Below are 26,643 nucleotides of genomic sequence, written 5' to 3' on the forward strand. Positions count from 1 at the left end.
AAGTTATACATTTATTACACAGATTTAATACACAATATTTAATATAGCTATTTAATATATACTTCATATATAACTTTATATATAACATATAGAACAACTTGCCACAGCCATGCAACTCTCCGGCCTTATTGAACACAATGAAAGCATTCCTTGCATCTGATGTCTTATTAGAAATTAGAAAGTGGAATATTCTAGGAGGACATGAAAACACAGTCTTACATAATGTAAATAAAAACATTGCTGACAGCCTGTGTTTAGATTGGTGCGCGCTGCAGAATGTCCCGGATGCTGCTCGCGCCGGAAGAGAAGGGGTAGGTCTCCCAGCCATCTTGTGGCAGCATCCAGCGAATTGTTCGCATCAAGCCTCGTAGAATCGGAGGTGAATCCCGTTGAAGGGGCGCCATCATGCCCGGACACCTGCAAGAAGGCTTCGGCTGCGTCGTAACCAACCGGTTCGACCAGTTATTGGACGATGAATCCGATCCGTTCGAGATACTGAAAGCCGCTGAAAACAAGAAGAAGGAGGGGGCCGCCGCCGGCTCCACCAAGACCGCAGCTCAAGCCGCCAAGCAGCCGAAGAAAGAGTCACAGAAGGACAGAAAGAACCCGCTCCTGGACAAGAAGGAGGAGTCTCAGGCTCCAGTCCCCCTGAAGAAAGAAGGTAAACTGTGTATGCTCTCACGTATGTGAGTTGCATCTTTATTTTCGTTTTTGTGGTGAACTGTCATGTGCAGCTCCTTGCTAGCTCAGCTGCTAGCCTGCTGTTGGGTCTCTGCGAAGCACAGCATGAGGTCAACATGGACCCTGTCCTGTTGTTATCAATTAGAGGACAGACACTTTGTCTGCGGTCCTTACAGACTGAGCACAGATGAGACGTGATGTCTTGGTCACAGAGGATAACTACAATGCTCACGTCTCCCCATAATAAAGTACTGTGCAAAGTGGCGAGCCTGTGTCGCAGAAATAGTTTCCACTAGCATCAGCCAGGATGGTGTAACGTTGGGTCGCTGCCTGGTAGATGATGCTCCATGCACTTGCTACGCAGGTCGCTTGTAGCAGCGAGCTATGCAAACCAAATATGAGATGATAACATAAGATATTCACGTGAGTGGTGTGAAAACAAAACAGCAGGTCCGTTGTTTGGATTGATGTTGTCTCGTGTGAATACAATATTTTCACATTTAATGTTCTTTCTCGTCTAATAACGAGTTGAAGTCATCAGCAGCCGAGCCGAGTTGTGACAAGAGAGGGGCCCAGTCTGTGTTAGCCAGTAATGATGTTGCAATGTAGCTCAGTGCTGCATGCTTTGTGGTGTTGTGTTGTGTTGTTGTTGTAGCATAGAGCTGCTGACAGGAGAGATAACGGTCAGTACCAACAGGCCAAGACTGATACATTTTGATAACATCACTAACTTAAATAGCTCCTTCACTTGAAAATGAGCATACTCTTGTGTGTGTTTATGGTGTAAAAAAAATAAGCAGTTGACAATTTAACATGCACAGATGACTATATTCAGGATTGAACACACACCAATGGAGTTGACTAATTGTCCTATGTAGGCCTATTCTTAGCAAACCAGAGGAACAAGCCATGTTACTCTGCAGGTGTTCAAAACAGCATTCATGATTGATTAAATGAATGTTATAGGTTCATCTCAATAGTTTGTGTACGTGTGTGTGTGATGGCAGGTATCAGGCGGGTGGGCCGAAGGCCAGACCAGCAGGGCCAGCCTGGCTCCCAGCATCAGGGCGGGCAGGGCGAGGGGCGGCCTGGAGACAGGAGGCCGGACCGGAGACCCCCTCGCGAGCGCCGCTTCGACAAGCCCACCGAGGACAAGCCTGAGGGAGGTGGAGAGTTCTCTGCAGACAAGTGAGTAGCTGTAATGAATGATGAATAGCATATTTAAGCGTGCTGATAAGCCCAAGGCTGTCTAGTGTGATCATAGGATCAATGTGGGGGCGTACGCTGAGATTAGTGTTGCTTTCAGATATTGATTTTCTTATGTGATCTCAGCCCACTTACCTCAACATCGCAGCCCAGCGATCTGTAACCCACTAGTGTTGGAAACTGAACTGCTGTTCTTGGTGTTCATGTTATCACCACTGACATAAAGACCACACTGGGAAACATGCATGTGTGTCACTGTGCGCTTGTACAGATAAGTACTGCTGATCATTGTGCCGATAAGGTCATGTTTATGTGCTTTGTACTAAGTGAGTGTGTCTGTTTCTGTCTGTCAGGCCTTCTGGAGACAGGCCCCCGAGAGGGCGTGGTGGCGGCCGGGGTGGGCGTGGTGGAAGGGGGCGGGGCATGGGCCGAGGAGACGGCTTTGACTCCCGCGGGAAACGAGACTTCGACAGACACAGCGGCAACGACAAAACGTGAGTCAGTCCTGAACTGGGTCCTTAGCAGACCAGTTAATCTGTGAATAGGAACAGCTACTTCCCAAAGCTACAATCCATCCAAGACTAGAGTATCAGTGTTATCGGCAAGACGTGCTTCCCTGAGCTCTTTCGTTGCTATTTGCTCACAGCACTGGCAGGCAGTGAGTGCCAGGACCAGCTCACACTGTTTACAGCGCTTTTGGTTTGTTTGAAACTAAAGCCCGACTGACAAATCGCTTCTGTTGGCAACAGGATGTGAAAGGAGTCGCACATTTTTTTTGGAGGGAAAGAGGAAAGTGGAATTACAATAATGTTTAAACCCTGGGTGGTAGAAGTTAGGCTAATCAATGGCCAGCTGACTTTGCAGGACATCCATTTTTTTATTAGCTAGCTAATAGTTAATTTCAGCTTCAACACCTAAATGAGCTTCATTTAACAGTTGTGCTCTGAAGCGGAGTAGGTACCGATATTCCCAAAAACACACCCACGCTACTGCTGAAGCCAATAGAGTATCTCCAGAATGATACTCAGAATGACCTTGCAGATTAAACGTGGATCTTGTTATTTCTAGTTTTGGGTGGAGACATATTCATGCACTCAAGTCTAGTTTTGACTACATAACATCATGAGCCTTGGGTGCAAGGGTTGTTCTTAGTTTTAAAGTTACTGTGCATTGTGCGGGCTAAGTTTTTTCTTGAGTGTTTACATGTGGCATGATGTGTTTCTCTTTCCATTTCAGTCAGAAAAATGAGGAGAAGCGCGGTGGCAGTGGCTCGCACAACTGGGGCAATGTGAAGGAGGAAGTGAGGTGAGTCTTCAGGCACAGATACATGCTCCATAAATGCAAGCATTAGGGAAGCTGCAAGCCGATGTAGCTGGCGGACATATGATTTTTCAGTTGTATCCAATGGCTAATGTACATTTAACAGGACAATTTAATTGGCAAACATAGACAGCAAGTGGTGCAACTTTGAGATATGTTATTGTTTTTTCCTCCCCTAAATCACTGGCTAAATCATTAGCAAGTCAATCCCACTGATATGTTGAAACCTGCACCAAGGCTGTCGCTCCAAACATGCACTGTTCCACTAAATAACCTCAAATAATAGAAAAAATATATATAAATGCTGTGTTGACAAGATGGTTGTGTGTCTTTGTTCCCAGTGAGGCTGAACAGACTGCTGCTCCTGAGGCGACCCCAGAGGGAGAGGAGCACCCGCCTGCCGACTCTGAGAACAAGTGAGTGCTCTTTTCCTGTCGGAGCCGGTCGGGTTTCAGGTGCTATTTGAATATTCAGCAATAGGAAACTCACCTGTACAGAAATTTCAGCACCAGATTATTTGCCCTATTTGCATTGTCTCTCACTGCACTGTTTGAGCCCCTGTGATGTTTTCCTGTAGGTTTAGTTGAGAAAGTTTGACGAGTATCTGAAAAGTGTAAGCGCACATTTTGCTTTCGGTTGTGATTCTCGATGGCCACTTCCACCCAGATTTACTGTGTTTGTAGACGCCCCCGGGTGATGAGCTGTTTCTTTCCCCCTCACATGTTCAGTCACCCTGCAGATGCGCTCACTGAAACAGCAGTTCTTGCGCTAGTTTTAGTAGTGTTGTAGATTGTACCTGTCACCAAAGGTCTGCCAGCCCAGCAACGCTGTCACCAGTCTCTACAAGTCTCAGTCTCAAATAAGATGGAAGTCACCAGGTGTTCTGTGTCACAGCCAGTATTTCTGTCTCTGCATTTTCTTCACAAAGGTTTAGCACAAATGGGATGTACATTATTCACATTACAGTCTTATTCATGAGTGATGGTACATTTTGATCAATTCTGGTGAGGGGCGTCATTTCCACGCTTCTATGTAAGTGGTCATGCAGTGGATGCTGGTAGCAGTGCAGCAAGTTTCAAGAGGTGGTGTGTCACATTGGCAGCTCCATATTTGCGTGTGGTAGACTTGATCTGAATAATATGTAAATCAAGGGTGTCCAACATGACTCACTGCCTCTTGAAACACCTGAACCTTGTGACCAAACTTTTAAACTAGCTGTTGCTAGTGTTATAGATCTAAAATTAATCAAGATTCAGCAACAGGCATATTTCTTTCCTCAAATATTTTCAGAAACAGATTTCGTTGGACTGTTGAGGTGAAGTAAAAGAGAGTTTACGAACAAGCCGCCATGTTTTTCCAGTTTGAAAACCTGGGACAGAAACCAAGGACAGCCCAACAAGTGGTATGTTCATCCAATCAGAATGAGATTGTGGATACAAGCGGCTGAGATGAGGTTCCTCTGCAGGGTGGCGGACCTCAGTCTGCATGATAGGGTGAGGAGTTCAGTGATATGAGAGGACCTTGGTATCGGGCCACTGCTGCTCCATATGGAGAGGACAACACATGGAGACTACTCTGCTACCACTATTGGATGGAAAGATGGATGGAAGGGATGTGCATTGTGGCTAACAGTTTGGCCTCAAGATTAGAGAACCTGAATAGAGGAAGGAGGGCTGGCAGTTTGAGGTGTCATTCTGACATTGTTCTACTGTTCTACTTCCAGGGAGAATGAGGTTGAAGAAGTGAAGGACGAGGGCCCCAAAGAGATGACCTTGGATGAGTGGAAGGCCATGCAGGACAAGGAACGCGCCAAGGTGGAGTTCAACATTCGTAAGCCTAATGAGGGAGCGGACAGCCAGTGGAAGAAAGGATACGTGCTGCACAAGTCCAAGAGTGAAGACGTAAGTAGTGTGAGATACAAGTATGGAGGAATGACAATCTTGTTTTATACTTTGTATTTCTGCCTTTTCAAACATGAGTTTTAAAACATAACATGGTGTTTTGTAAGATGAGTATAATAATAATAGAAAATTTATTTGTAGTTAGTGTGGAGTTTACAAATCAATATACAGAGGAAAAAAATGACAACACATAAAAATAAGTGCTGAATTCAGTACACAGACCGCGGTGGGTTTGTTAGGCTGGTTATTTTTGTTGATGTGGTTCTTGTTGTATATTTTTTGTTTTGGTAGTGTTGTTAGTGATGTTGGGGTTGGTATAAGATTGGGATTGTGGTCGTGGTCTCATTGAGATCAGGGAAAGTAGTTATGCGAGACCAAACAAATGGCCCAGGACTTGGATAACCAACACAAGATTTCCAATTGCGGCGAGCACAAGAGAGAATTTTGGGTTGGACAGGAGTAGAGGGTTGCAAGAGGAAATAAATACATGAATGACTTTCTCTGAGTCAGCTGAGCGTAGTAGTGGTTTCATTTTTTTAATAGTTCTCAGCTGCAGAAAGCATGCCTTTTAACCTGTGTCAAAAGTTGGAGTTAAAGACACCCCAAGGTTCTTAGCTACAGGTTTCACATTGGAGGCTAAAATACTGAGTCTGCTGCAGGTTGCATTTTCTCTGCAACTTGAGATTTTAAAAAAGGGAGTTTGGAAAGTGTTCTAAAATTATTTGAAATTTGTTGGGTCCAAGTTTGTTTTATTCATATACTATGAAGGAGCTGGGTTCAAAAGCTGACAGCATAGAGAGCTTGCAATGTTTTTTGTTCTTAATTGATGTGTTGAAATTGAAACAACCAGCTTAGACTTTCTGTGTTGCTAGTGCCTTACTTTCTGTGTAGCATGCATTCGTTTAGTGCTAGGCACACATAAGCTACCTTGTTTTTCTCACCAGCTGATGTGACATGACACGACTGCTCAGATATCTTTTCTTGTCTTTAAATTTCAGAGGCCTGTTGGTGCTTTGATTGATGCCGCAGAGACGGAAGCAGAACCACACCCTCTGTACCACAAGGTGCCTGTTCTCACATTGATCTTTAACCACACAATCCACTAAAGAAAATCAGTGTACGCTGTCTGTTTTGAAAGCATTTACTACATAATGGTGGGCGCTTTAACACATCTTAATATACTGAGAATAGTATATACATTTTTACTGCGTGGAAATAGAGTACAGTTAACATCTAACATGCTTGTCGTCAGGGCAACGCTGAGGACGCCGGAGACCACCACTTCCGCAAGCCAGCCAACGACATCACATCTCAGCTGGAGATCAACTTCGGAGACCTTGGCCGCCCTGGGCGCGGGCGTGGGGGTGCTCGCGGAGGCAGGGGAGGGCGCGGCGGGGGAGGCAGCAGGCCAGCACGTGGGGGAGGACGCTCCGAAAAGGTAACAACAATGAAGGCTGTCGTCACTGCCAACAGCAAAGGTTTAACTTCCTTCACAAAAGATTTAGTTGAAGGAAAACCGTGAAAGAATGTTGATGTTGTTCATTGACCACAAAGGCAGCGCGTGGCCATGAGCCCAAAGCCACTGACCCAGAAAAGCAGCTGTGGACCACTAGAGCCCTGTGGTGACTGACTGGTGGCTACATGCTGTAGGTGTTGACACAAAGGCACAGACTGAAAATACTGTGTGTCACTGTTGAGGTGGTTTTCTGTAGTAATGGTGCTGAGTTGTGTGATCTTTGGATCTTTGAGTGTCCACTTGTAGCCAGATGCCGATTAAGGAGGAATATTTCTATCTGCTCCAAACTGCTCTCTTTACCATCCAGAATAGTCAACTGTCTAATATGTAGTGCTGAAACAATTAGTTGATTAATCGATTAGTCGTTTGACAGAAAATGTATTGATTATAACTTTGATAATGGATTAATAGATGTAGTCATTAATCAAGTAAAAATACCAAACATTTGCTGGTTACAGCTTCACAAGTGCTAAGATTTGCTTGTCATTCTCTGTTTTATATCATTAATAAAATGAATACTTGGTGGGGTTTTTTGTCTGCTGGTCAGAGTAAGTAAGCAATATGAAGAATCACTTTGGGCTCTGGTAGCTGTCATTGTTTTGTTTGTAAATTTTATAGACTAAATGATTAATCAAAAAAAAAACAGTCAATATATTAATCGATAATCGTTAGTTGCAGCCCTACTAATATGTGAAGAGTTCTACCAAAACACACCTCTCTGGCTCTTTCTGTCTCTACTTTTAAGTTTAATTTGAAACTGTTGTCCCCGGACCTGTCTCTCTCTTGTCCTATACACTCTTAACATTGTCCTTTTTCCCGTGTGCTTCCCATCAGCCAAGTGGAGTGTCAGTCCCCAACGTGGATGATCCTGAGGCCTTCCCGGCTCTGGCCTGAGGCTCCTTTTCCACCACCAGCCCACCCATCAGCCCTTCCGGGCCCCTCCTCTACGAGGCTTGCATGCTTACCACATCTTCAAGTATATAAGAAAACAGAGAAAAAAAAAAAGATTTTAATGACGAAAAAGACTGTCATCCCATACCACTCACACCACCAGAGGACTGAAATTTTACCTGTTTTAAAGGAGAACAAAAGACAAAAAAAAAGGCGGAAAAAGGACCTCTTGTTACACTGAAGCAAATTATTGGTAGAAGTTTTGTATTTAGGGACATGAAAGCAGGGATGTTTTCATACAGTGTTTTTTTTTCAGAGATTATGCATACTTCATTGATATTTTTTGTGCTGCTTGAATATATGCATTTCCGCAGGTTAGGTTGAAGTGTGCGCGTCTCTTTTTCCCCTGAAGCTTTTGTGCTCACTCTCCTCATGACTTCAACTCAGTATTATGGGGTCATCTTAGACAAGACTTTTTATGGGGTCATATTTTTTTTTCCAGTAATACACACTGATGTGGTAGAGCTACACTACAGTTAGGAAACTTGTACTAGGTATCTGAAGTATGGTTTAACATGCATCTAAAGTGTAATTACTCTTCTCCTGACTACCCATCCTTTGCAAGCACAAATTCAGGATGGGTAGCCAGGCAAAGGGACTTCCTACTAAAGCTTGGTATTTTTCTGCTTGTTGTGCAGTGAAAGTAAATGCCTCTTTCCTTTTTTGATAGCTTGCCTCTTTTTGGTGGACCAGTGGTTAGTAATGCTTTGTATCCCCTGATCCGGATGTGCTACCTGTGTTTTCAGGGTGTCCCAGGGCCCAATATATATCTTTAGGCTGGTCCTCTTAGGTCATACAGACTGTACTACTAGTAACTTCAGGACCACTAAGCAAATATTGTATTTTTTGTTAAGGATATGTGTGTGTGTGTGTGTGTGTGAGTATGTGTGCGTGTGTGTGCGTGTGCGTGCGTGTGTGCATGTGCAACAAAGTGTGAGAGGGCGAATGTGTGAATTTGACAGGTAGTTACTTAGAGTTTAAGTATTCCTCTGCTATGAACTTGCCATTCTCTCGAACAGTAGACTGCAGGTTCTTGCCTGAAGTAGTTCACATTGTATTTTGAGAAGTGATTGTTTCAATCTAGGTGAGAATGATAGGTAGACCATGGACATATCTTGCACTTAGAGTATTGGTAATGTCTTTTAGATCTCAGAAGCACTTGGTTTTTATCAGCACCAGTACTCTGAAGATTGTTTTTGTTATGTTTATTCCCTATTGTAATCATATTTGCTGTTTTGTTTTGTTTTTTTTCTTCTTTTTTGTTTTGTTTTGTTTAGTTTTTTTTATCAGTACAGCAGCACCACTGCATAATTTGTCTGAAAGAAATGTTGCCGGTCATTGTGGACCAAGCAAGAGCTACAGAATGTAATGTAAGCTAATGGTGCTTTTAGCCCCCTGTGTGTGCATTTCCAGCGAGCATTTTATTTTAATGAAGCGGGTGCATTTCTCATTGGGTAGGGAAGGGGTGGGTGAATAGACGGGACTAAGTGAATTGAAAGCTTTATATGCTGTGCTCTGGAAAGACTTGCTGGTGATGCACTGATGCAGACGGCCGGAGCAGTTTTCTTGTAGGATTGTTTGAGCCACATGACGGTAAAACTTCTCTGCAAACATCCCTGTTCTAATAAATTGCTTTAGAGGTGTTACATGTATTCTGCCCACGGCTGTTGGGTTGTGTGAAATCAATACTGTGATTTTAAAGGTGTAAACAAATGTGCTGTGGACTCTTTATTGCTTTTTGTGAAACCTATGAAGCCTTAACCACACAATTTCCCTATGAATCCAATTTAGATTGGGGTGGGATATTAACTTGGGTCCAGAAGGGTTTGGACTGTGATTAAAAAAAGTCTTTAAACATACTAAATTAAATTCAAGGTTTTGAAAGGTCTTAAATACAGTTGGATATTAGCCTTAGGTCTTGGATAGTTTCAGAGGTGTTAAAATTGTGTTTTCTCAGTGCTACCTGATATTTCAGTCCAAAACACCTGAAAATGTCAACATTTCAGAAACATAGGTGAAGCTGCCCTCAATAACAGAACTATTAAAAAAACAAACAGCAAAGGTCTTAAGATGAGTCATGACTTAAATACTAATCCGCGACATGATTTACATATTTGTCAAGTACCATTTAGAGCAGGTGTCAGGATGGTAGCTGGTGGTAGCAAGTGGTAGCTATCTAATTTTATGGTCTTACATTTGTTCTAACAGGCATTTAAAAACAGACACCGTAACTTTAAACTGACAGCGCGCGATATGGTTATATTTCTAGATTCTGTAAATGGCAAAGGAATATGTATTTCCAGCAAATGTACATTTCAGTGTAGTCCACACGGTGGAGACACTGAGCGGTTTTCAGACCGTAAGGTTTTCACCAGGTTTTTACTAAAGCTTGGAGTGAAACCTTACAGAGAGTTTCCAATTAAAGCGAGAGGTCTCACTTGTACTTACTTCCGTGTTCACCCTGTAAAGCCAAATAAACGCACGTGCAAGAGGATTCCCCACTCTGCACTGTTCTGGTCTCGCGATATGAACTATGTGGACAAACTTCAGCATTTTTGTTCAGTTGCCCCGCCCAGCTGTGTGTGTGTACCGCTATTACGTAAGTCATGGTAGAAGTCTACAAGCGTCGTGACAGAAACTTCTCAAATAAAAGAGTATCAACCGAAGACGATGCCAAAAGAGAGGCAACCGGTGACAGTTCGGTGGTATTACTGAAGCTTTTGGCTGCTGGATTTTACGGACTCAGTTCTTTTCTGATCGTTGTTGTCAACAAAAGCGTTCTCACCAGCTACAGGTAAGGGAGCGTCGGTTGGACGTTGAACCACCTTGATAGCAGATAATAGTGGAAGTGAAGGGCTGGGAGAGACCGACAGTTATGCTAATGATGGGTATATACTGACTGTGGAGGGGCAGGGAGGCGTATCTTGCTCAAGGATGACCAGAGACAGCATTATAGAGACTTTGAGATGACACACACGGTAACTTATGCAAATGAAGTGGAAGAATCCAAATGAGAATTTATTCATGTACTGACTTAGTGGTGGTCTATGGATGTATTCAAAAGATGAAGCACATTATTAGAGGCCATTAATTGTGTATTAGTGAAAGGACAGTTGAGGTTTCTTGTAGTTCTGCTGACCATTTACTTCCACTCATACCATTGTCTACATGCATTGCAGATTTCCTTCATCAACATGTGTTGGAATTGGCCAAGTAAGTTTCTCTAAGCATTCAGTTTTAGTTACCAATGTTCCCTATGCACTTAAACAAGAGACCCTGACACGTTTCCCTGCTAAAATCATGTTGCAGATGCTGGCTACAATTGTAGTCCTGAGGGTTGCAAAGGCGCTAGGTGTTATCACATTTCCAGATATGGATTTGAGTATACCGAACAAGGTGAGGTTTAAGTTTGTTGGTCAAATATAAATATCAAATCAGTAACAAATATATATAAAAATCAAAACTATATATTTTTGTTTGCTGTCTTTCCAGATGTTTCCTCTACCTCTCCTGTATGTTGGGAATCAGATATCAGGACTGTTTGGGACACAACGCCTCAAGTAAGAACTAGTTGTCCAGTCATTACCTCATCTTGTATTATATATTGTAACTTCATGTCACTGATATGAGGCAGCAGAACATGACAGCTTGTTTTTCTCCTGTCCTAGTCTGCCCATGTTTACCGTTTTAAGGAGGTTCTCTATTTTTCTCACCATGGTGTTTGAGGGACTCTTGCTGAAGTAAGTTTAGCTTCATTTCCTTGTGCCGCATAACCAGAATTCCCTTAAACCTGCACATTATTTTGACTACATTGTCCTCAGCACAATTACAATAACCTGTTGCTTTTCCGGACAGAAAAACCTTCTCCAGGTCTGTGAAGATCACAGTGTTTGCCATGATCTTTGGTGCTTTTATCGCTGCGAGGTGAGATGCCCACCTAGCTCCACTTGCTATAATAAACATTTACATTATCCAGTCAGTGGAGACTACTGCATTTTCATGCATATTTGAGGTAAACAGATCGATCCACCCAGGCTATACTTCAGGCTTTGACTTTCTCTGTTTGTAGTGCTGATTTAGCCTTTGACCTACAAGGCTATGTGTTCATCATGCTGAACAATGTTCTGACTGCGGCCAACGGGGCGTATGTGAAGCAGAAACTTGATTCCAAGGTGAGGTAGCTGCTATTCACTCTTCTTCGCTGTTAAGCTGTTTCACTCTGTTACGCTGTTGTTATATATTTTCTGCAAGTTTGTGTGCTGCTGTTCTCACAGGAGCTGGGGAAATATGGGCTTCTCTACTACAACGCTTTGATCATGATTTTCCCTACTGTGGCATACGCATACTATGCAGGGGACTTGAACATGGTAAGGTGTTTAGAGTATCCTAGTTCATTTCAGTGTCTGACAACTAGAGCGTTGCTGTACTAGTGTGTGTGTGTGTGTGTGTGTGTTGTGCACAGGCGTTGGAGTTTGATGGATGGTCCGACATGCTGTTTGCTGTCCAGTTTGCGCTTTCCTGTGTCATGGGGTAAGCTCCTCTACCTGTTTTTGCATCATTACTTCACTAATACATAACATCCCATAGTGTGGTTCCTGTCTAACAGCGCTCCAATCTCTTTGACAGCTTCATTTTAATGTACTCCATAGTGCTGTGCACCCAGTACAACTCTGCACTCACCACCTCCATTGTGGGCTGTATTAAAGTAAGTCATGTCAAGCTGGTTCAATCCACTATTGGTTGTTAAATTTCATGAAGAGGAATACTGGCGTCTGCAGCAATTCCTTATGTGATTCCCGCAGAATATTCTCATCACATACCTTGGAATGGTGTTTGGTGGAGACTACATATTCACCTGGACCAACTTTATCGGTCTAAACATAAGGTAAGAAACCCCTTCAAACTGTGCTGTAGTAGTTTGTTGAGGAGCTCATCTAATATTTTCAATTTTCTTTCCCGCAGCATTGCTGGAAGCCTGGTGTACTCCTACATCACCTTCACACAGGAACAATCAAGTAAGAAAAGTGAAAATGTCTAGTAACCTTCATTATAAATGTGTGCCATCAGGTTTTGTTTTTGATTTAGTATGGAGTAATGTGCATGAAATCAAGTGTGCTTGTAACAGGTTTCTGAAATATTTGCATCTAATTTTGACAGAAAAGGCATAAACCACAGAGTCACACCCAGACATCTTGTTATTCCTGGAGGGGAAACTACTGAACCACTACATACGGAATACGTTCCAGTACGTGTGTGTGTGTGAGAATACTTACAGTGTATGGTGATTTACAATCCTATGAATTTTAAATATCTAATACATTTATTAGGTACTTCATTGTGAAACATTTTGTCAGCAGATAATTATTAATGTTGCAATCATTTGGGGCGCCCCAGTGACTGACCGAGTAGAGCGTGCACCATAAGGCTCAGTCCTTCCCGCTGCGACCGTGGTTCGAATCCGGCCCGCGGTCATTTGCTGCATGTCCTCCCCTCTCTATCTCACATACCTTCCTGTCTCTCTCTCACACTATCTCTGTCAAATAAAGCATAAAAAGCCTAAAATAAATCTTAAAAAAAAAAAATGTTGCAATCATTTAAGGTTTTCTCTTTTTTATATATATATATATATATATATATAAACATCGAACAAAAAGTTCGGAACTTTGTGTTTGGTAGATTATTTCTCTGTTGTAACAATGCTTCTTGGCAATACATTTTATACCGTTGGAAAGCCATTTAAATGGTGCCCCATTTGTAAGGAACATGCATTTGTGGGATGAGCAGCACAGCTGAGTATGTGGGTTGCGCTCATGAAAAATTTGCCAAATCTTCTCTGCCAATGACAAACAGCTTATTCTGCTGTTGCTATTGACTCTTGTTTTGAGCTTCCCCAGGTGCTGACAATCAGGTACCTGATTGGCACCTGCACTGGAACCTGAACATGTGGAGGAACGTTATGTTCAGCGATGAGTCCAGATTCTGCCTACGGAAGTTGGATCGTAGGGTCAAAGTGTGGAGAAGACGGGGAGAACGCTATGCTGATCGCTGCACCGATAGAGTAACACCTTTTGGTGGAGGCAGTGTGATGGTGTGGGGCGGCATCTCCATCACTGGAAAAAAGAGGCTTGTCATCATTGGAGGCGATCTCAATGCAGAGAGATATCGAGATGAGATTCTGCAACCAGTGGCGATCCCATATCTCCACAGTCTGGGACCGAACTCCATCCTCCAAGATGACAACGCCCGCTCCCACAGAGCGGGGTTTATCAGAGACTACCTCCAGAATTTGGGAGTAGAGAGAATGGAATGGCCTGCCAACAGTCCTGACCTCAACCCAATTGAACACTTATGGGATCAGCTTGGGTGTGCTGTTCGTGCTAGAGTGACCGACACAACCACGTCGGCTGACTTGCGACAAATCCTGGTTGAGGAGTGGAATGCCATCCCACAGCAGTGTGTGACCAGGCTGGTGACCAGCATGAGGAGGAGGTGCCAGGCTGTTGTGGCTGTGTATGGTTCTTCCACACGCTACTGAGGCTCCTGACTGTTTGTTAAATGAATAAATTGTAAAATTGCCAATATGTCTTGTTTCTTCCTTGTTACTGATAGACTTCAATCATCCAATCCACCAAACAACACCAAACAAGAGTCAATAGCAACAGCAGAATAAGCTGTTTGGCATTGGCAGAGAAGATTTGGCAAATTTTACATGAGCGCAACCCACATACTCAGCTGTGCTGCTCATCCCACAAATGCATGTTCCTTACAAATGAGGCACCATTTAAAAGGGAAATAAACAGGCTTTCCAACAGTATAAAATGTATTGCCAAGAAGCATTGTTACAACAGAGAAATAATCTACCAAACACAAAGTTCAGAACTTTTTGTGCGATGTTTATATATATACACATATATATATTATATATATATATATACACACACATATATATACACACATATATCATTAAGACAAAGTGCCTTATAAGTTTACTGCGTTATTTCTTAATGATTGTAAATATTCATTTGAGAAACTAATAAAAAATCAAGTTCTAAAGAGTTGCTTGTTGCTGCAATACAAGTCTGCACACTGTTTGGAATATCAAAATAAAACAATTCAGAGTAATTCTTAATACATTTATTAAATATAGCCAACACTATCCCATTCACAGCCAGTCTTGGTATACACTTCATTTTTATTCATGTTGTCATTTATGGAGAAAAACTTACAACACAGCATTTATCCAAAAAAAAAGGGAAAGAAAAAGACTACATGAATCAACAATCAACATTATTTGAGGCATTAAAGACAAACTGTTTACCTTAACAATTTGTGAATGTAAGTTCAAAGCTGGAGTACAAAGTAAAACATTGAAGCATTAAACAGAACAGCTACTGTACCAAAAAAATACAGCTCTTCCAAACCACGCCTCAACGTCAAAGTGGTCTATGTGAACCGCTGGGAATCCTTTGCCCTGAAGCGACGTACTGAGGCCAGAAAGCAAACATTGCATGAACTTAAGCACTTTTGAAACAGTTTTCTAACCAAAGGCAAGCAGCACATTACACTATGTCGGGGGCATTTTATACACAAGAGTTATGAGGTTTTTTTTGCAACAAACATTTCAGAATGAGCAAGGTCAAACAGGAATGGGAAATGCTGCCAGTGGGAGAGGAAAAAGGAATGGCTACTGTTTATTACATCCCATCTTAGAGCAACAAAAGCAAGAGGTTGTTCAACAGAAAGCATACAAGGAAGACCATAAAATACAGACAGATGAAAGACAGTTATCAAAAATGTGTACCAACTGCACAAGATAAGAAATCTATACAAACTTTACATTAAAAATCACGGACATTCTGTCTAGTAAAAACAAGGAGACGAGCAAAGCGCTGACTATGAAAATCCAAAAATACAGCGATCTTCTAACTGATGAGTTATAATACAGGACATCACTGATGTCAGCTGCTTTACACAAACAAACCTGGGGGGGGGGCTCACCCATCGGTTTATTTTTTAGAATCAAACATAAAGCCATGGTAGAGGCCAAAATGGGGAGCTGAAATGTAATGCTGCTGGGTTGCGTCACCACTCCTTATCAATAAAGAGAAACTTACAATGAAAGTGCAACTAAAGTGAGCTAGCAACAGCACCAGCCTATCTAACTTGTTTGCCTACCTTGCCTCTTTTTGACAACTTAAGTATATAACCCTTTAAACAACGACTTGCCTATTTCCTCAAATGTTCAAATGGCTTGGACAGCAAATACCCATCATAGTACTTTTTTTTCTCTTAAAAAATATAAATATCTCTTGTGTAAAAAAATATCGCAGGTGATTTATTTTCTTTGAATACAAATAGAAAAAGAAAAAGAAAACATTTTCTTGGCAAAATTTTAAGATCAGTCTCCAAAAAGGGAATAAAGATGATGGGTAGAAGAGCATGTTTTGTAGAATGACATGATGGTCTTAGTGGGGATGAGGACTCAGGTGGAGCTGTGGTACTTTGGGATGAGCTTTGCTGGACTGGGGGCAGTCAGTAGGCGGGTGGGGGGGCCAACATGTGCTCCTTTACAATCAAGCCGCTGCCCTTCCCTCCGACGCTGGAGGACCAGCTGGGGTTTGGTTGGTTGTTTTCTTCAAGGTATGCTTTTCAGTGACCTTTGACCTTATCTTAGAGTGAGTCATTGAGTCATTGCTCTGAGTAGCTGCTGCGCTTGAGGGCTGAGTGGGGTTTGGCTACCCCGTCCCCTTTGTCCCAAACCCTAAGTAGCAAAAAAAAAAAAAAAAGAGCCCAGATCAGCATCTATGGTCTTCTTCTTCTCTTCAGTTCTCCTGCGTTCTGGAGGGTTCCACCTCACTTTGGCCCAGCGGCTCGGCCTCGGTCCTGCACCTCTTGGCCGGCCTGTCGTACGCCACTGGGGCATCTCTGTGGTCTAGGTGAGGTTCCAGAGAACCGTTTCGGTCGTGGCTGGGGGCACTGGGCTGAGTGCAGCCGTTGGAGTCGTTGTCTGAGGCGGGAGGAGGAGCATCCAACAGAGGATGGCAGGGACCGTTGGATTGGACTGATTCAGGTTTGACTTGATTTGCTACTGGCAACTGAGGGCCTTCTACTGAGCTTGAAATGTGGCTTGCAATACCTGCCAAAGAAAGATGGAGAAAACTGAGTGGCTAGAGAGTCTATGATGGTGTGCAAGGTGTCTGTAAGTTTCAAGATAAATTTAAGAATCAAGAATTTGAAGGCGTTTTGATGCCAGAATGAAATACAAGATTGATTTTGCAACTGAAAATGAAAACAATTGTAGATGTCAGAATACAGGTCTGCAGGACTTCTCACTAGAAAAACTGCACCAAGAAACCATAATATTTTTAAGACTCCTACAATTACATTTAAATGAATGTTGTACTCCTACATCAACATTAATGGTTTCAATCCAACTTGAATACATTTAAATATATTTAAGGCCTTGAGTTTATGTACTATAATTAGACATTTTTAAGACTTTCAAGACCTGTGTGTGTGCACTCATTTCTTATATATGTACACAGTATATCTGCTCACCATTCTGACTGCTGCTGTCCTCCTTCTCTGAGTGGCTGGCGCTGCTGTTGGAGGTGGTTGGAGGGGGCGACGCTGCCCTGCTGGATGTAGCGCTCTCCGTCTCATCCAGCAACCTGTCCATGTAGTCTCTGATGACACACAGCAGCACACAGCCCGTTACACACAACCTAAACTCTTGCGCTGGTTTAACATAGGTGGGGCTGGGGCTGTCACTTTTTCCCAAACTTGACTGCAGCTAGGTCCTACCGATAACACTAGAAAATCACATCAGCTAAGATGTATTGTATTGTATTGTATTGTCCGAAAAGTTTAATTCAAGGTAGTATAATGCATAAGAATAAAAAAACAAGAAAACGAGAAAGATTGACAACTAGCTACTTGGTTATCACAAGCATGGCAACCAATTCCATTTTTGATTTGCTTTATGGGAATTATCAGCACAGTTGGAATGCGTCTTTGACTAATCAATAGCTCGGCTGAAACTAGCCATTGAATAAAATAATGTGCCAAACTACACTCTCTAATTGGGGTAATCTGTTTAATGGGATGCATGAAGAGCAGGGCCTACTGCCATGTGAGGCATGGCCACATGAAACTGTAGTGTACCAATCCACAGTTTCATGAATACATCATTGAGTTGCAATTTCCCGCTAATGCCAATAAAATCTGAAATCTGTTGCCTAATTTTGTGGAACAACCTGCTGCGTCTTTGTAAGTCAGATATCACTGAGCTGAACAACTGACCTGCTGGGATACTTGAAACAATATTGAACATAAAACATGACAGCCTTGCAACACATTAGGTACAGCATATACACCCTGTAACCAAAACTGAACGGGAGCACAGTTTTTGTGTCAATTTCTATCACCTCATAACACCAGTGAGCATTGCATTGACAATAATATAGCTATAAACCATAACTGAAACATATTAACAAAAACATGGCAAAATGAAACTATTTCACTTGGTTCCTCAAATTAATAATTCAGCATATTAATATTAGCAATGCATTCTGCAAATTGTCTAAGAAAAACTTACATTAGCAACTTCAGAAAATAAAACCTTCTATATCACAAATAACTTACGTGACACCGGGATGAAGATTGTATTTCCTTTTCCCAAGTCTGGTTTGCTGTGCAAAGAAATCATAACGCTCAGACTTCTTCCACATGTAATAAAAGGCCACACATTCTCCTACAGACCTAGTTCTCACCTGAAAAATTTAATTCAGCAGACACGAAATAGCCATTATTACCATTGTCTGTAGGGATGGACTCAGTTCAATTTCAACTCAGAGACAAATCAAATTACGGTTTGGGAATATGACAAAAGTCTGAAGCTTCACAGAGACTCCTCCATTCTCAAACTTTGAAATTTGATTTGTCTCAAAATGCCACAAGGTTGAAATGGAGCCGATTCCAACCCTGAGCACCCATCACACCACATAACAACAAAACACATCAACAAAGATATCAAATTAATGTCAGAATTAAAAATATTCAATGTTATCAAATTATGGTCACATGCCATATTTATTGAAATCAGGTAATTGATGTAGGTTTTTGACATTTCTCTTACCTTGTTGGCCTGTATTAAATGAAAGTCTTTCCCATAAGCTTTTAGTCCTTGCTCAAAATTTCTACATTCCTCTTCAGTCCAGACAGATAGCTCTTCTGTTGCAGAGAAGAAAGGTGTTAATGCTGCAGCTGCATTTAAATCCTTCTAAAACTAAAACTCAGATGACCAATGTACAGAACATTGGGCTACCTCAGACATGTTGCCTGTGAAATCAGTAGAGGAAAAGAAAATGTGTCGAACATTTTGGCTCGACAGTCTGCTTACCTCTAGCTGCTTTTACATTAAACCTCAGTCTTCTTAAAGCTTCGTCTGTGTCAAAGTCACATTTCACCAGTTCATACAATGCCTGCAGAGATACAGATGATCGGTTAACTATGCACAAATACAATAAAGCATCTTGATGCTTCATTTGTTTCAATACAAACTATTGCTATAAGAGCTGTGATCCTCTCACCTGTTCATTGTCTTTGATGTGGGATCCCTCTGGGATTGCGTCCACTCCCTTCTCCTCTCCGGTTCGCCTCGATGCCTCTGTCAAGAACTCCACCACTTTGCCTTCAGGAAGACACTCGGGGTTCCACAACAGCTGGTCATCGTTTTCATACACTGTAAGGATTAAAAAAGAACAAGGAATGAGAGTCAACCTTTTTACACCATAACAACTTTCATGGATTTGGGGCCCAGATAGGAAGCACTGGTGGGTCTTCGTTATAGCCTAGCCATGCAGATGTACATTAATATTGTGAGACCACACACAGCCAACTTACCTTTTTCATTGTCTTTATATTTACATAGGCCCACAGGGGTTTCTGCCTGATACATGGAGCCCACCATGATCTCCTGTTGAGGTTGAACACAGTTTAGATAACACAATTACTATTGAAGACTACTTCAAAATGTGAAATCTGCTTGCACACCTAAACTCACCCTTTCAACTGAGATGTCTTTACACATCAACAAGAAAATTTGTTCACTTCTTCACAATAAATATTCTTCGCAATTTGGGATTTTTCTTTATGTATGTATACATTGTGGATATTCTATGTATTCTTTGTATTCCTGAACGACATAAATTTTTCCAGTGATTGATAAACATGTAAACTGACACTGCGCACATTGTAACACACAAGAAAATTAGTATGCAAGGTGAGCCATGTTCTTCTGAGAAATGGCTTTGGCAGCACAGTATATAGTGTATAAATCCAGTCGTAATCTGACATTACATTCAGATACATTCAGATAAATCCATCATACCTTTTTCCAGTCCTCAGATGGAACATAGTCCTCATCCTCATCTGACTCCTCTTCTGCATCGTTGTTGTCTGAAACACAATGTTATATTCATTTAACCTTCTTGACCTCCCCGATATTCCGGAGAATTTACGTTGTTTTGAAACGCATGCAATCACCACACAGTTCCTACAAGTAGAGACAAGAGGGAAATAGAGAAAAACACTGAGAGAAGCTGGCTCATACTTTCAAAGTATTTGAGTTTCTGTGGGCGAATAAGTTCTGCCGTGCCGAGGGACCTGACTGAGCGTGTGCGGACCTCACAGGTTGCCTGGGCCTCATCCTGTCCTGATGAGATCTTCACTCCCTCAGCCTGGAAACACACACGCACACATACGTATTCATACGAGTCAGAAAAGCCACCGACGTTTTTGGAAGCTTTATCATTTTCAGGAGCTTCATGAAACACACCTCATTCCTTTTCAGCTCGCCGGTGCTTCTGCTGCTTTCATCATTGTCCAAGTCCTCTTCTTCCTCCTCTTCCTCATCCTCCTCTTCCTCCTCAGGTTCTTCCTCCTCCTCTTCATCCTCATCTGCAGGTGAACCACCTCCATAGCCATATAGACTCAGCAACTCATGAATGGGCATCTCTCCCTCCTATTGATAAAAAAAAAAGTGATGCTGCTTGCTGTACTGTAAAACACAGCCTGGGGGAGAACCCATATCAAACGTATCACACACTGGATAGAGGCAACAAAAACAAAACCGTGCTGGAACTCACCCGCGCAAGATCTTCAATCTCGTTGACATTGGTCTCATCCGCTGCTTCCAACATTTCCTCTTCCTCCAGGGTGCGTTCATCATCGAAGTCGTGGACAAGCATGTCTGCTGAGGGGTCGAAATCATGGTCATCGGAACCTGCTGAACCTCCTAGGAAAATAACCCATATATTAAAAAATAGTTTAAGATTTAGACAATTTTACCAGCCCATACAACAGGAAACATAACAAGATACAACATTTCCATAAGGAAATTATAGACACATCAAATTAAGCATCAAGTTGAATAATTATTAGGCATCACAATTTGGACAATTACTTTAAACACACGTCATGTATTTGACCAGCAACAGAAAAGCTTTAAAATGATGTACCTGGGCTCGAACTCCCGAAGGAGGGCTGGAAAACGCAAACGAGAAAAATAAATTAATGAACAGCTTCAGGTACAAATATCATCTTAGATGTACAATTAGAAATACGTTTCACCTCAATATATAAAATGACATTTTAGGGTCACTCGAGGATAACCCCCGCACTGGACAGAGTGGGAGTGCACAAAAAGCGCGCCTGAACTTGTGGCCTCAAAGCTGGCTGATTCAATTTTACAGGAAACGAACAAAGACCACTGTCACATAACTTCATACAGACAAAGCTAAGTAGCATCACAGTATTGGTAACAAAGCACGATAATATAACCAACAAGTTTAGTGTTTACCGCTTGCATTCACTCACAGTTAGAGCAGGCGAGCGCTTACTAAGTTAGCTAACTTGCTTAGTTGTATTACAAGTTGCAAGCTAATTCTCCTGGATATACTTAAGCTAACGCGTTCAAGTTAAGCTTACTAATAACAGGCTACAAATAATGGGCAAAAAACAATACACCACAAATGTAAGGCCTGAAACTACCGCTACGTGACCGATAAGTTTATTACAATGGATAAGTAATATATAAATTAAAAAGCCGAGTGACATAACGCTAGCGCCCCAGCTAACTGGCGTCTCGGCTAGCGCAGCTAATGTTAGCTAAATCCGAAGTTTACAAAACATGATTGTGTCAAGAAATGACAAGTATCTAATATCTAGAAACGCAATCATTTGATCCTCGATTTCGTGTATTAATTCTATGATTAACGGACAACGTATACATTCGATTGAATCAACTATCTTGTAAAACAATTTTATTTTTCCCGAATATTTATTACACTTTCCTACCTCCGCCATGTTTGCAATCCTGGAGGGTCACGCTGGGGGTCAGCGACAGATCCCGGATGCAGAGCCCCGCCCACCAGTCCTGCAGCATAATATAAAACCTCCTCGGCAGCCTCATGGAAATAGATCTTGATGTATTCATGTCATACAAAATTAAATCTTACATATAGTTTTTAGTCGGGATAATGATTTAATAATTTAATTAATACACATTGTATTATTTTTCACTCTGAATTTCTATTATGTTTGTGTCCTATTCAACTAGTGATTGTTTTGAGAAGTTCACTCTATTTTATGAGTCAGTTCAGTTTGATAACATACATAAATGCCATTGTCTCTTCTTGGAATTGCTGATTTACTTGCAAGATAGTGGCCACAAACTCCACTATGTTGCTATGTAGAGAGCCATTGCCTCAATCCGTTTTATGAAGGATATCTCAAGCGGTCCATTAGGAAACACTTTGCTAAATCAGTGGCAATAAAGCCCCTGCAGTTCACTGACGTAAAACAGCAATTCTTCTCTTTAACATTTAAGAAGATGGAGTTAATCACTGATTTTGTCGATGGCCTAGATTCCCACACATTTCCCAAATGGCCGGATAGTCATCTGCTGTTAAAAACCAAATGATGATTACCAAAGAGGACTCGCGTCACTGTCACGGTTGACAAAACATAGGATTCACCTGAGAAAGACCCAGAGAAAGGGTCTGACATCACTAGCGACTCTATATAAAAGGGTAGACCAGGACAGCTGTCTTCTTAGACTGTCAACAAAGAAGGACATTTGTGTGTGTGTGTGAAGTGAGTATCTCGGCTAAGTATCTCAGCATCTTTAGCTAATAATCCTCCATGAGATCCCTACTCCTGCTTGTGATGCTGGTGTGTGTGTTGTGTGTAGCTGAGGTCCGGACACAGGATAACACACACACTCTGAGGCTGTGTGGACGGGCGTTTCTGCGGGCTGTGGTGTACACCTGTGGGGGATCCAGGTGGAGAAGACTGATGGGAGAGGAGGAGACACTACCACACAGTCAGTATACAGATGCTTGAATTTATCTTTGTTACTCTGTTGTTGATATCACAAATCCAGATCTGACACCGTTTGACAAAATGTCAGTGCAAGGAATAGATTTGGTATCTCTTGCCAGGCAGCTGGGAGCAAGACCTGCTGAGGACTAGGGATGTGGTGCCAGTGACGGAGCGTCATCGGAGAGACCTAACCGAGGCTGTGACTACGATGTGCTGTCAACTAGGCTGTCGGAAGAGTGACCTCTCCATCATGTGCTAGAGGGGAACACTGCAAGGAGCTCATCAACAGTCCGTCACATCCATTGATTCATTAGTGTGGAATAAAATCTTCAGTAAATCATTCAGATTATGATTATGGTAATGTGATATCATTCTCTATTCTAGCAAAAATAAAACAAAACAGCACCATGTATTTTTTGTTTTATCACTTTATATATGGCAAAACATATAATTTAATATGCAAACTGTAGCATTAAGAACCTGTTCACAACTGTGAAAAACGCATGTCATCAAAATAATCAGCAATAGACAGATCTACAGTGAAGCACACACCTTAGTTTGCGAAGGGCTAGTTGAAACAAAAATAATTTAACATAAATTGTGACCTTTAGCTGCTTTAGATGGATGTTTTCATGAAATTCCATTCAACAACTTTTATTTAAAATGTTTAGATATATATATATATATATATATATATTGACATATGGTACCTGTTTGCTCTTTGCTTCAGGTCATCATAACATACATCCTCACTATTTTTTGAAAACTATAGCTCTTCCAGACTCTCTCTTTACAAGCATATAAACTCTTTGCAAACATATAAACTGCTCCCAACACTGCATAACTAGGTGTCCTGTGTACTTTCTTAACATGACAAAGACTATTCGTCATGATATGAATATTAACAGGAGACCATGTCATGCTGTCATAAAGATAAAACCCACAGTTAATGAGTCTACAGTTCATGGCAGTCATCATCATAAGTGTCTATGATTCACTCAAAGTAAACAGCATAGACATTTGCCACAGCGAAGAGAGAGCTGTTCTTGAAGGTGTGTGAGGAGAAGGTGTCATTAGACGCGTCCCAAAGACAGCGGCTGCTAATGCGCATGTTCTGATCACAGAGCTGGCCGATGGTAACCAGGACGATGATCTTATATCGGGGAACCATTAGGTCCTTCACACGGGCTTTTATCACCTGGGGGAACCCAAAGAATCGGAATAGATAAAGCAGAAATCCCCAGGTACAGAATCTGATATGTATCGCTATAGGGTGTTGCAGGAGCAGCTTATATTGGATAAGTTGCAGTTTCTTTTGAATGCCCCAGTCTTTTTACCTCAGATATTGTCTTTGTCATCTGCCGACACAGCTCTGCATCATATTTCTCCTCTTGTAGGTAACTGGCAAGTACATCCTTCAATATGTCTCTGACAGCAAGAACAGGAAAGCGTTTGTAAGGTCCTGTTCAAAAACACAAACAAAAAGGAATCCAATAACTGACATTTCTCAGGACTTTCTGTGCAATTGCTTTGGTTGGTATTAATTCCTTGATGCAAAAAGAGGGAGATGCAAGAGACGCAGGTGCATTTTATCTCACCCAGCTGGTAGGTGTTCTCCATTTGTACAGCTGTTCGAGCGTTGTCATCATGGTGCCCTCGCTCATCTATGCAGGAAACGGTGCTTATGGAGCTGAAAGACAAAGAGGAACATATCAGAACCAAGAGATTACCAGGGAAAGGGCCATGCAGGGTGTTTGTGTGGTTCAGTGGGGTATTTACATGCTGTGGTTGCCTGGCTGCCAAATAAGTAACGTTAACTTCAATAATTTCCCTACTTTTCATCTTAGCAAAAAATTAATGAAAGAAGAGCTGACTATCATCAATATCAAATTTGTAGGCTAAACATATAGGCCGCTTTCTGAATGTCAATCCTACACCACTGACAGATTATTTCTGAAACACAACATAAATGGTAAAAGATGGATATTAGTCCATATTATTTTGATAGTCTACTCACTCCTTGGTCTTGCCAACTGTTTCCCTGGCTTTGACTTCATGGCTTCCCAAGGAAGACATACTGCCTCTCTTCTTCATAAGACGAGTTGTTTTCTCTTTAGCCAGATCAGACATGGTAGCTTCCCTCCTGTTAGCTTGTGTTTACAAAACCTGTTGTCTTTAAACAGCAAGCAGTGAATACAAAACGTGTAACGTTCAGTCCCCCTGGAGATAGCTCACATCGCAAATTCCCTGTTGAGGCAAATTCTTGATAGTAAACTTATCTAATTAAAATAAGCTACATTGCCACAGAGGAGAAGTACTCAAAATGCATTTGAGAAGTAAAATGACGAATACGTAACGTTCTGGTAGAAACGTAAGAAAGGGTAAAAAAAATAATCCAACTTTCGCTAGTTTTTCAGGTAATCAATGAGCTCGCAAGAGGAATTTGAGTGATGAGACAGTTTTTAAACAAATGACTCTGGGGTTTCCTATGGGAAATATAGATAGATAGGTGCTAGCTTTCTATAGAAGTCGCATACAGAATCAACAGTGAGTGGAAAATAAACACATTTTTTACCAATTTCAGGATCTCTTGAACCCAACAGGAAACAGTTACAACACCGCAGAGCATTGAGTTGTCTTGGCAACCGTCAATCTAGGGGGAGGGGTTTCCTATTCACGCTCGCAAGGGCTCGCAAGTGATTCCACTAACGTCCCGATTATCACCGTTGGTTATGGCCTGTACGGATTTGACTGATATTGCAGTGGTTCAAATAGCTTTGCATAATTTGCACGATTGCAACAATATTAATAATATATCAAACCTCTCACATAACACATACACATTTAGGCAATAAGCCACGAAAAGGTATATATAATGTATAGTATATATATAGTAATTGCTGATTGGTAATGATTTTTTCCCATGTCCACACTTTTTTTTCTCAAGAAAGACATCATGTCTGACAGTAAAACTGGTCTGGCTACCAACCATGCAATTTTGGAATGGGCAATGTTTCTATGGTAACAGCAGCCTCTCCCATTGGTGGGAACTCACTAAAGCTAAGCAAAGCAAAAGCAAAGTTAGTGTAGCATTTCACAAGCTCAGGAATAAAACACAATTTCTTAATAACAAAGCTGAAATCAGATTGACCGATGGCTTCTACAGGGACATAGTTATATAGTTGATTCACAATGTGATAATTCGTGGTTAGTCTACACCATTAAAACATCATGGCAAATAATCAAATTCCCTATAGGAAAAATGATTGGGAAATTTATTTCCAGAACCCGTTGTTTCGGCTCTGTGTTATTAGCCTACGGCTTTGAATGTGACTCATCCAATCAGAACTGAGGACTGTCAACTATAACTACTTCTATAAAACTATGTTCTGCTTGCTGTATCTTTGAACAAATAAGAGAGAGAGCTATGTCCAATATTTCCCCTTCTTTATTACCAAGTAAAACAGGTATTACATTATATTGACTTTTTATATATTTACTTTCAAAATCTTTGGATGGGAAATTTACATGAAATGTTTGCATATTCTGTGTGTTATGCAGTGAAAGGAATACAGCCAAAAAGTTATAGAAAAAATAAACTTACAGAAAGCCTCTAATATTGGCGGACATATGCTCACACATAAGGCAAATAAAAACATAAGCATTGTCAACAGAAACACTTTG

General features: G+C 41.5%; 5 protein-coding genes across 11 annotated transcripts; 3 read left to right on the plus strand and 2 right to left on the minus strand.

Moving 5' to 3' along the window:
• The first annotated feature begins 205 nt into the window (after nt 1-205).
• LOC139642054 (SERPINE1 mRNA-binding protein 1-like) lies at nt 206-9,307 on the plus strand. Of its 3 annotated transcripts, none has more exons than XM_071516757.1 (9): nt 206-661; nt 1,689-1,869; nt 2,241-2,381; nt 2,509-2,515; nt 3,128-3,192; nt 3,549-3,623; nt 4,931-5,108; nt 6,361-6,546; nt 7,459-9,307. In XM_071516757.1, the coding sequence occupies exons 1-9, from the start codon at nt 406-408 to the stop codon at nt 7,516-7,518; spliced, it is 1,149 nt and encodes a 382-aa protein (XP_071372858.1). In that variant the 5' UTR covers nt 206-405; the 3' UTR covers nt 7,519-9,307. The 3 variants fall into 3 exon arrangements, with proteins under 3 accessions (XP_071372858.1, XP_071372857.1, XP_071372856.1); XM_071516755.1 differs by lacking the exon at nt 2,509-2,515 and adding an exon at nt 6,107-6,172 and having other exon boundaries at nt 220-661; nt 3,124-3,192; XM_071516756.1 differs by lacking the exon at nt 2,509-2,515 and having other exon boundaries at nt 208-661; nt 3,124-3,192.
• Nucleotides 9,308-10,171: 864 nt separating this feature from the next.
• On the plus strand, nt 10,172-14,146 carry LOC139642053 (nucleotide sugar transporter SLC35D2-like). Of its 3 annotated transcripts, none has more exons than XR_011695001.1 (14): nt 10,172-10,369; nt 10,755-10,788; nt 10,885-10,971; nt 11,068-11,135; nt 11,244-11,315; nt 11,431-11,499; nt 11,645-11,747; nt 11,850-11,942; nt 12,038-12,105; nt 12,202-12,280; nt 12,378-12,460; nt 12,538-12,590; nt 12,733-12,820; nt 13,461-14,146. XR_011695001.1 is itself a non-coding variant. In XM_071516754.1 (13 exons), the coding sequence occupies exons 1-13, from the start codon at nt 10,182-10,184 to the stop codon at nt 12,741-12,743; spliced, it is 1,008 nt and encodes a 335-aa protein (XP_071372855.1). In that variant the 5' UTR covers nt 10,172-10,181; the 3' UTR covers nt 12,744-14,146. The 3 variants fall into 3 exon arrangements, 1 of the variants encoding a protein (XP_071372855.1); XR_011695002.1 differs by having other exon boundaries at nt 13,568-14,146; XM_071516754.1 differs by having other exon boundaries at nt 12,733-14,146.
• Nucleotides 14,147-14,727: 581 nt separating this feature from the next.
• Nucleotides 14,728-21,942, minus strand: mier1b (mesoderm induction early response 1b, transcriptional regulator). 3 transcript variants are annotated; one of them, XM_071516751.1, is made up of 13 exons: nt 21,934-21,942; nt 21,096-21,120; nt 20,724-20,872; nt 20,414-20,599; nt 20,189-20,315; nt 19,967-20,034; nt 19,480-19,552; nt 19,167-19,318; nt 18,977-19,058; nt 18,713-18,807; nt 18,220-18,266; nt 17,134-17,261; nt 14,728-16,711 (listed from the first exon to the last, which is right to left on the minus strand). In XM_071516751.1, the coding sequence occupies exons 1-13, from the start codon at nt 21,940-21,942 to the stop codon at nt 16,398-16,400; spliced, it is 1,455 nt and encodes a 484-aa protein (XP_071372852.1). In that variant the 3' UTR covers nt 14,728-16,397. The 3 variants fall into 3 exon arrangements, with proteins under 3 accessions (XP_071372852.1, XP_071372851.1, XP_071372853.1); XM_071516750.1 differs by having other exon boundaries at nt 18,220-18,347; XM_071516752.1 differs by lacking the exon at nt 21,934-21,942 and having other exon boundaries at nt 17,119-17,261; nt 18,220-18,347; nt 21,096-21,123.
• Nucleotides 21,941-23,218, plus strand: LOC139642064 (relaxin-3-like). Its single transcript, XM_071516768.1, has 3 exons — nt 21,941-21,971; nt 22,829-22,960; nt 23,079-23,218. The coding sequence occupies exons 1-3, from the start codon at nt 21,941-21,943 to the stop codon at nt 23,216-23,218; spliced, it is 303 nt and encodes a 100-aa protein (XP_071372869.1).
• Nucleotides 23,219-23,953: 735 nt separating this feature from the next.
• dynlt5 (dynein light chain Tctex-type family member 5) lies at nt 23,954-25,089 on the minus strand. The gene is made up of 4 exons (XM_071516773.1): nt 24,977-25,089; nt 24,558-24,649; nt 24,297-24,421; nt 23,954-24,157 (listed from the first exon to the last, which is right to left on the minus strand). The coding sequence occupies exons 1-4, from the start codon at nt 25,087-25,089 to the stop codon at nt 23,954-23,956; spliced, it is 534 nt and encodes a 177-aa protein (XP_071372874.1).
• Nucleotides 25,090-26,643: the final 1,554 nt, after the last annotated feature.

This window comes from Centroberyx affinis, unplaced genomic scaffold, assembly GCF_046629955.1.
Source record: "Centroberyx affinis isolate AG114_WGS23_722 - 3 ecotype Tasmania unplaced genomic scaffold, CSIRO-AGI_Caff_v1 ptg000429l_1, whole genome shotgun sequence".
Classification (NCBI taxonomy): Eukaryota; Metazoa; Chordata; class Actinopteri; order Beryciformes; family Berycidae; genus Centroberyx; species Centroberyx affinis.

Excerpts from the sequence above, each read along its gene's own strand:
- LOC139642054 (XM_071516755.1), top strand. The coding sequence starts at position 406 with ATGCCCGGACACCTGCAAGAAGGCTTCGGCTGCGTCGTAACCAACCGG. Across the intron at positions 3,193-3,548 it reads AATGTGAAGGAGGAAGTGAG|TGAGGCTGAACAGACTGCTG; the intron begins GTGAGTCTTCAG and ends CTTTGTTCCCAG. Across the intron at positions 3,624-4,930 it reads CCTGCCGACTCTGAGAACAA|GGAGAATGAGGTTGAAGAAG; the intron begins GTGAGTGCTCTT and ends TTCTACTTCCAG.
- LOC139642053 (XM_071516754.1), top strand. The coding sequence starts at position 10,182 with ATGGTAGAAGTCTACAAGCGTCGTGACAGAAACTTCTCAAATAAAAGA. Across the intron at positions 11,136-11,243 it reads TTTGGGACACAACGCCTCAA|TCTGCCCATGTTTACCGTTT; the intron begins GTAAGAACTAGT and ends CTCCTGTCCTAG. Across the intron at positions 11,500-11,644 it reads GGTGCTTTTATCGCTGCGAG|TGCTGATTTAGCCTTTGACC; the intron begins GTGAGATGCCCA and ends CTCTGTTTGTAG.
- LOC139642064 (XM_071516768.1), top strand. The coding sequence starts at position 21,941 with ATGTTTGCAATCCTGGAGGGTCACGCTGGGG. Across the intron at positions 21,972-22,828 it reads CCTGGAGGGTCACGCTGGGG|CTGAGGTCCGGACACAGGAT; the intron begins GTCAGCGACAGA and ends TGTTGTGTGTAG. Across the intron at positions 22,961-23,078 it reads GGAGGAGACACTACCACACA|GCAGCTGGGAGCAAGACCTG; the intron begins GTCAGTATACAG and ends ATCTCTTGCCAG.
- mier1b (XM_071516750.1), bottom strand. Across the intron at positions 20,035-20,188 it reads GAAACTCAAATACTTTGAAA|ACAACAACGATGCAGAAGAG; the intron begins GTATGAGCCAGC and ends ATTGTGTTTCAG. Across the intron at positions 18,808-18,976 it reads TAATGTAAAAGCAGCTAGAG|AAGAGCTATCTGTCTGGACT; the intron begins GTAAGCAGACTG and ends TCTCTGCAACAG.
- dynlt5 (XM_071516773.1), bottom strand. The coding sequence starts at position 25,089 with ATGTCTGATCTGGCTAAAGAGAAAACAACTCGTCTTATGAAGAAGAGA. Across the intron at positions 24,650-24,976 it reads ACAGTTGGCAAGACCAAGGA|CTCCATAAGCACCGTTTCCT; the intron begins GTGAGTAGACTA and ends TTTGTCTTTCAG. Across the intron at positions 24,422-24,557 it reads GGAGAACACCTACCAGCTGG|GACCTTACAAACGCTTTCCT; the intron begins GTGAGATAAAAT and ends GTTTTTGAACAG.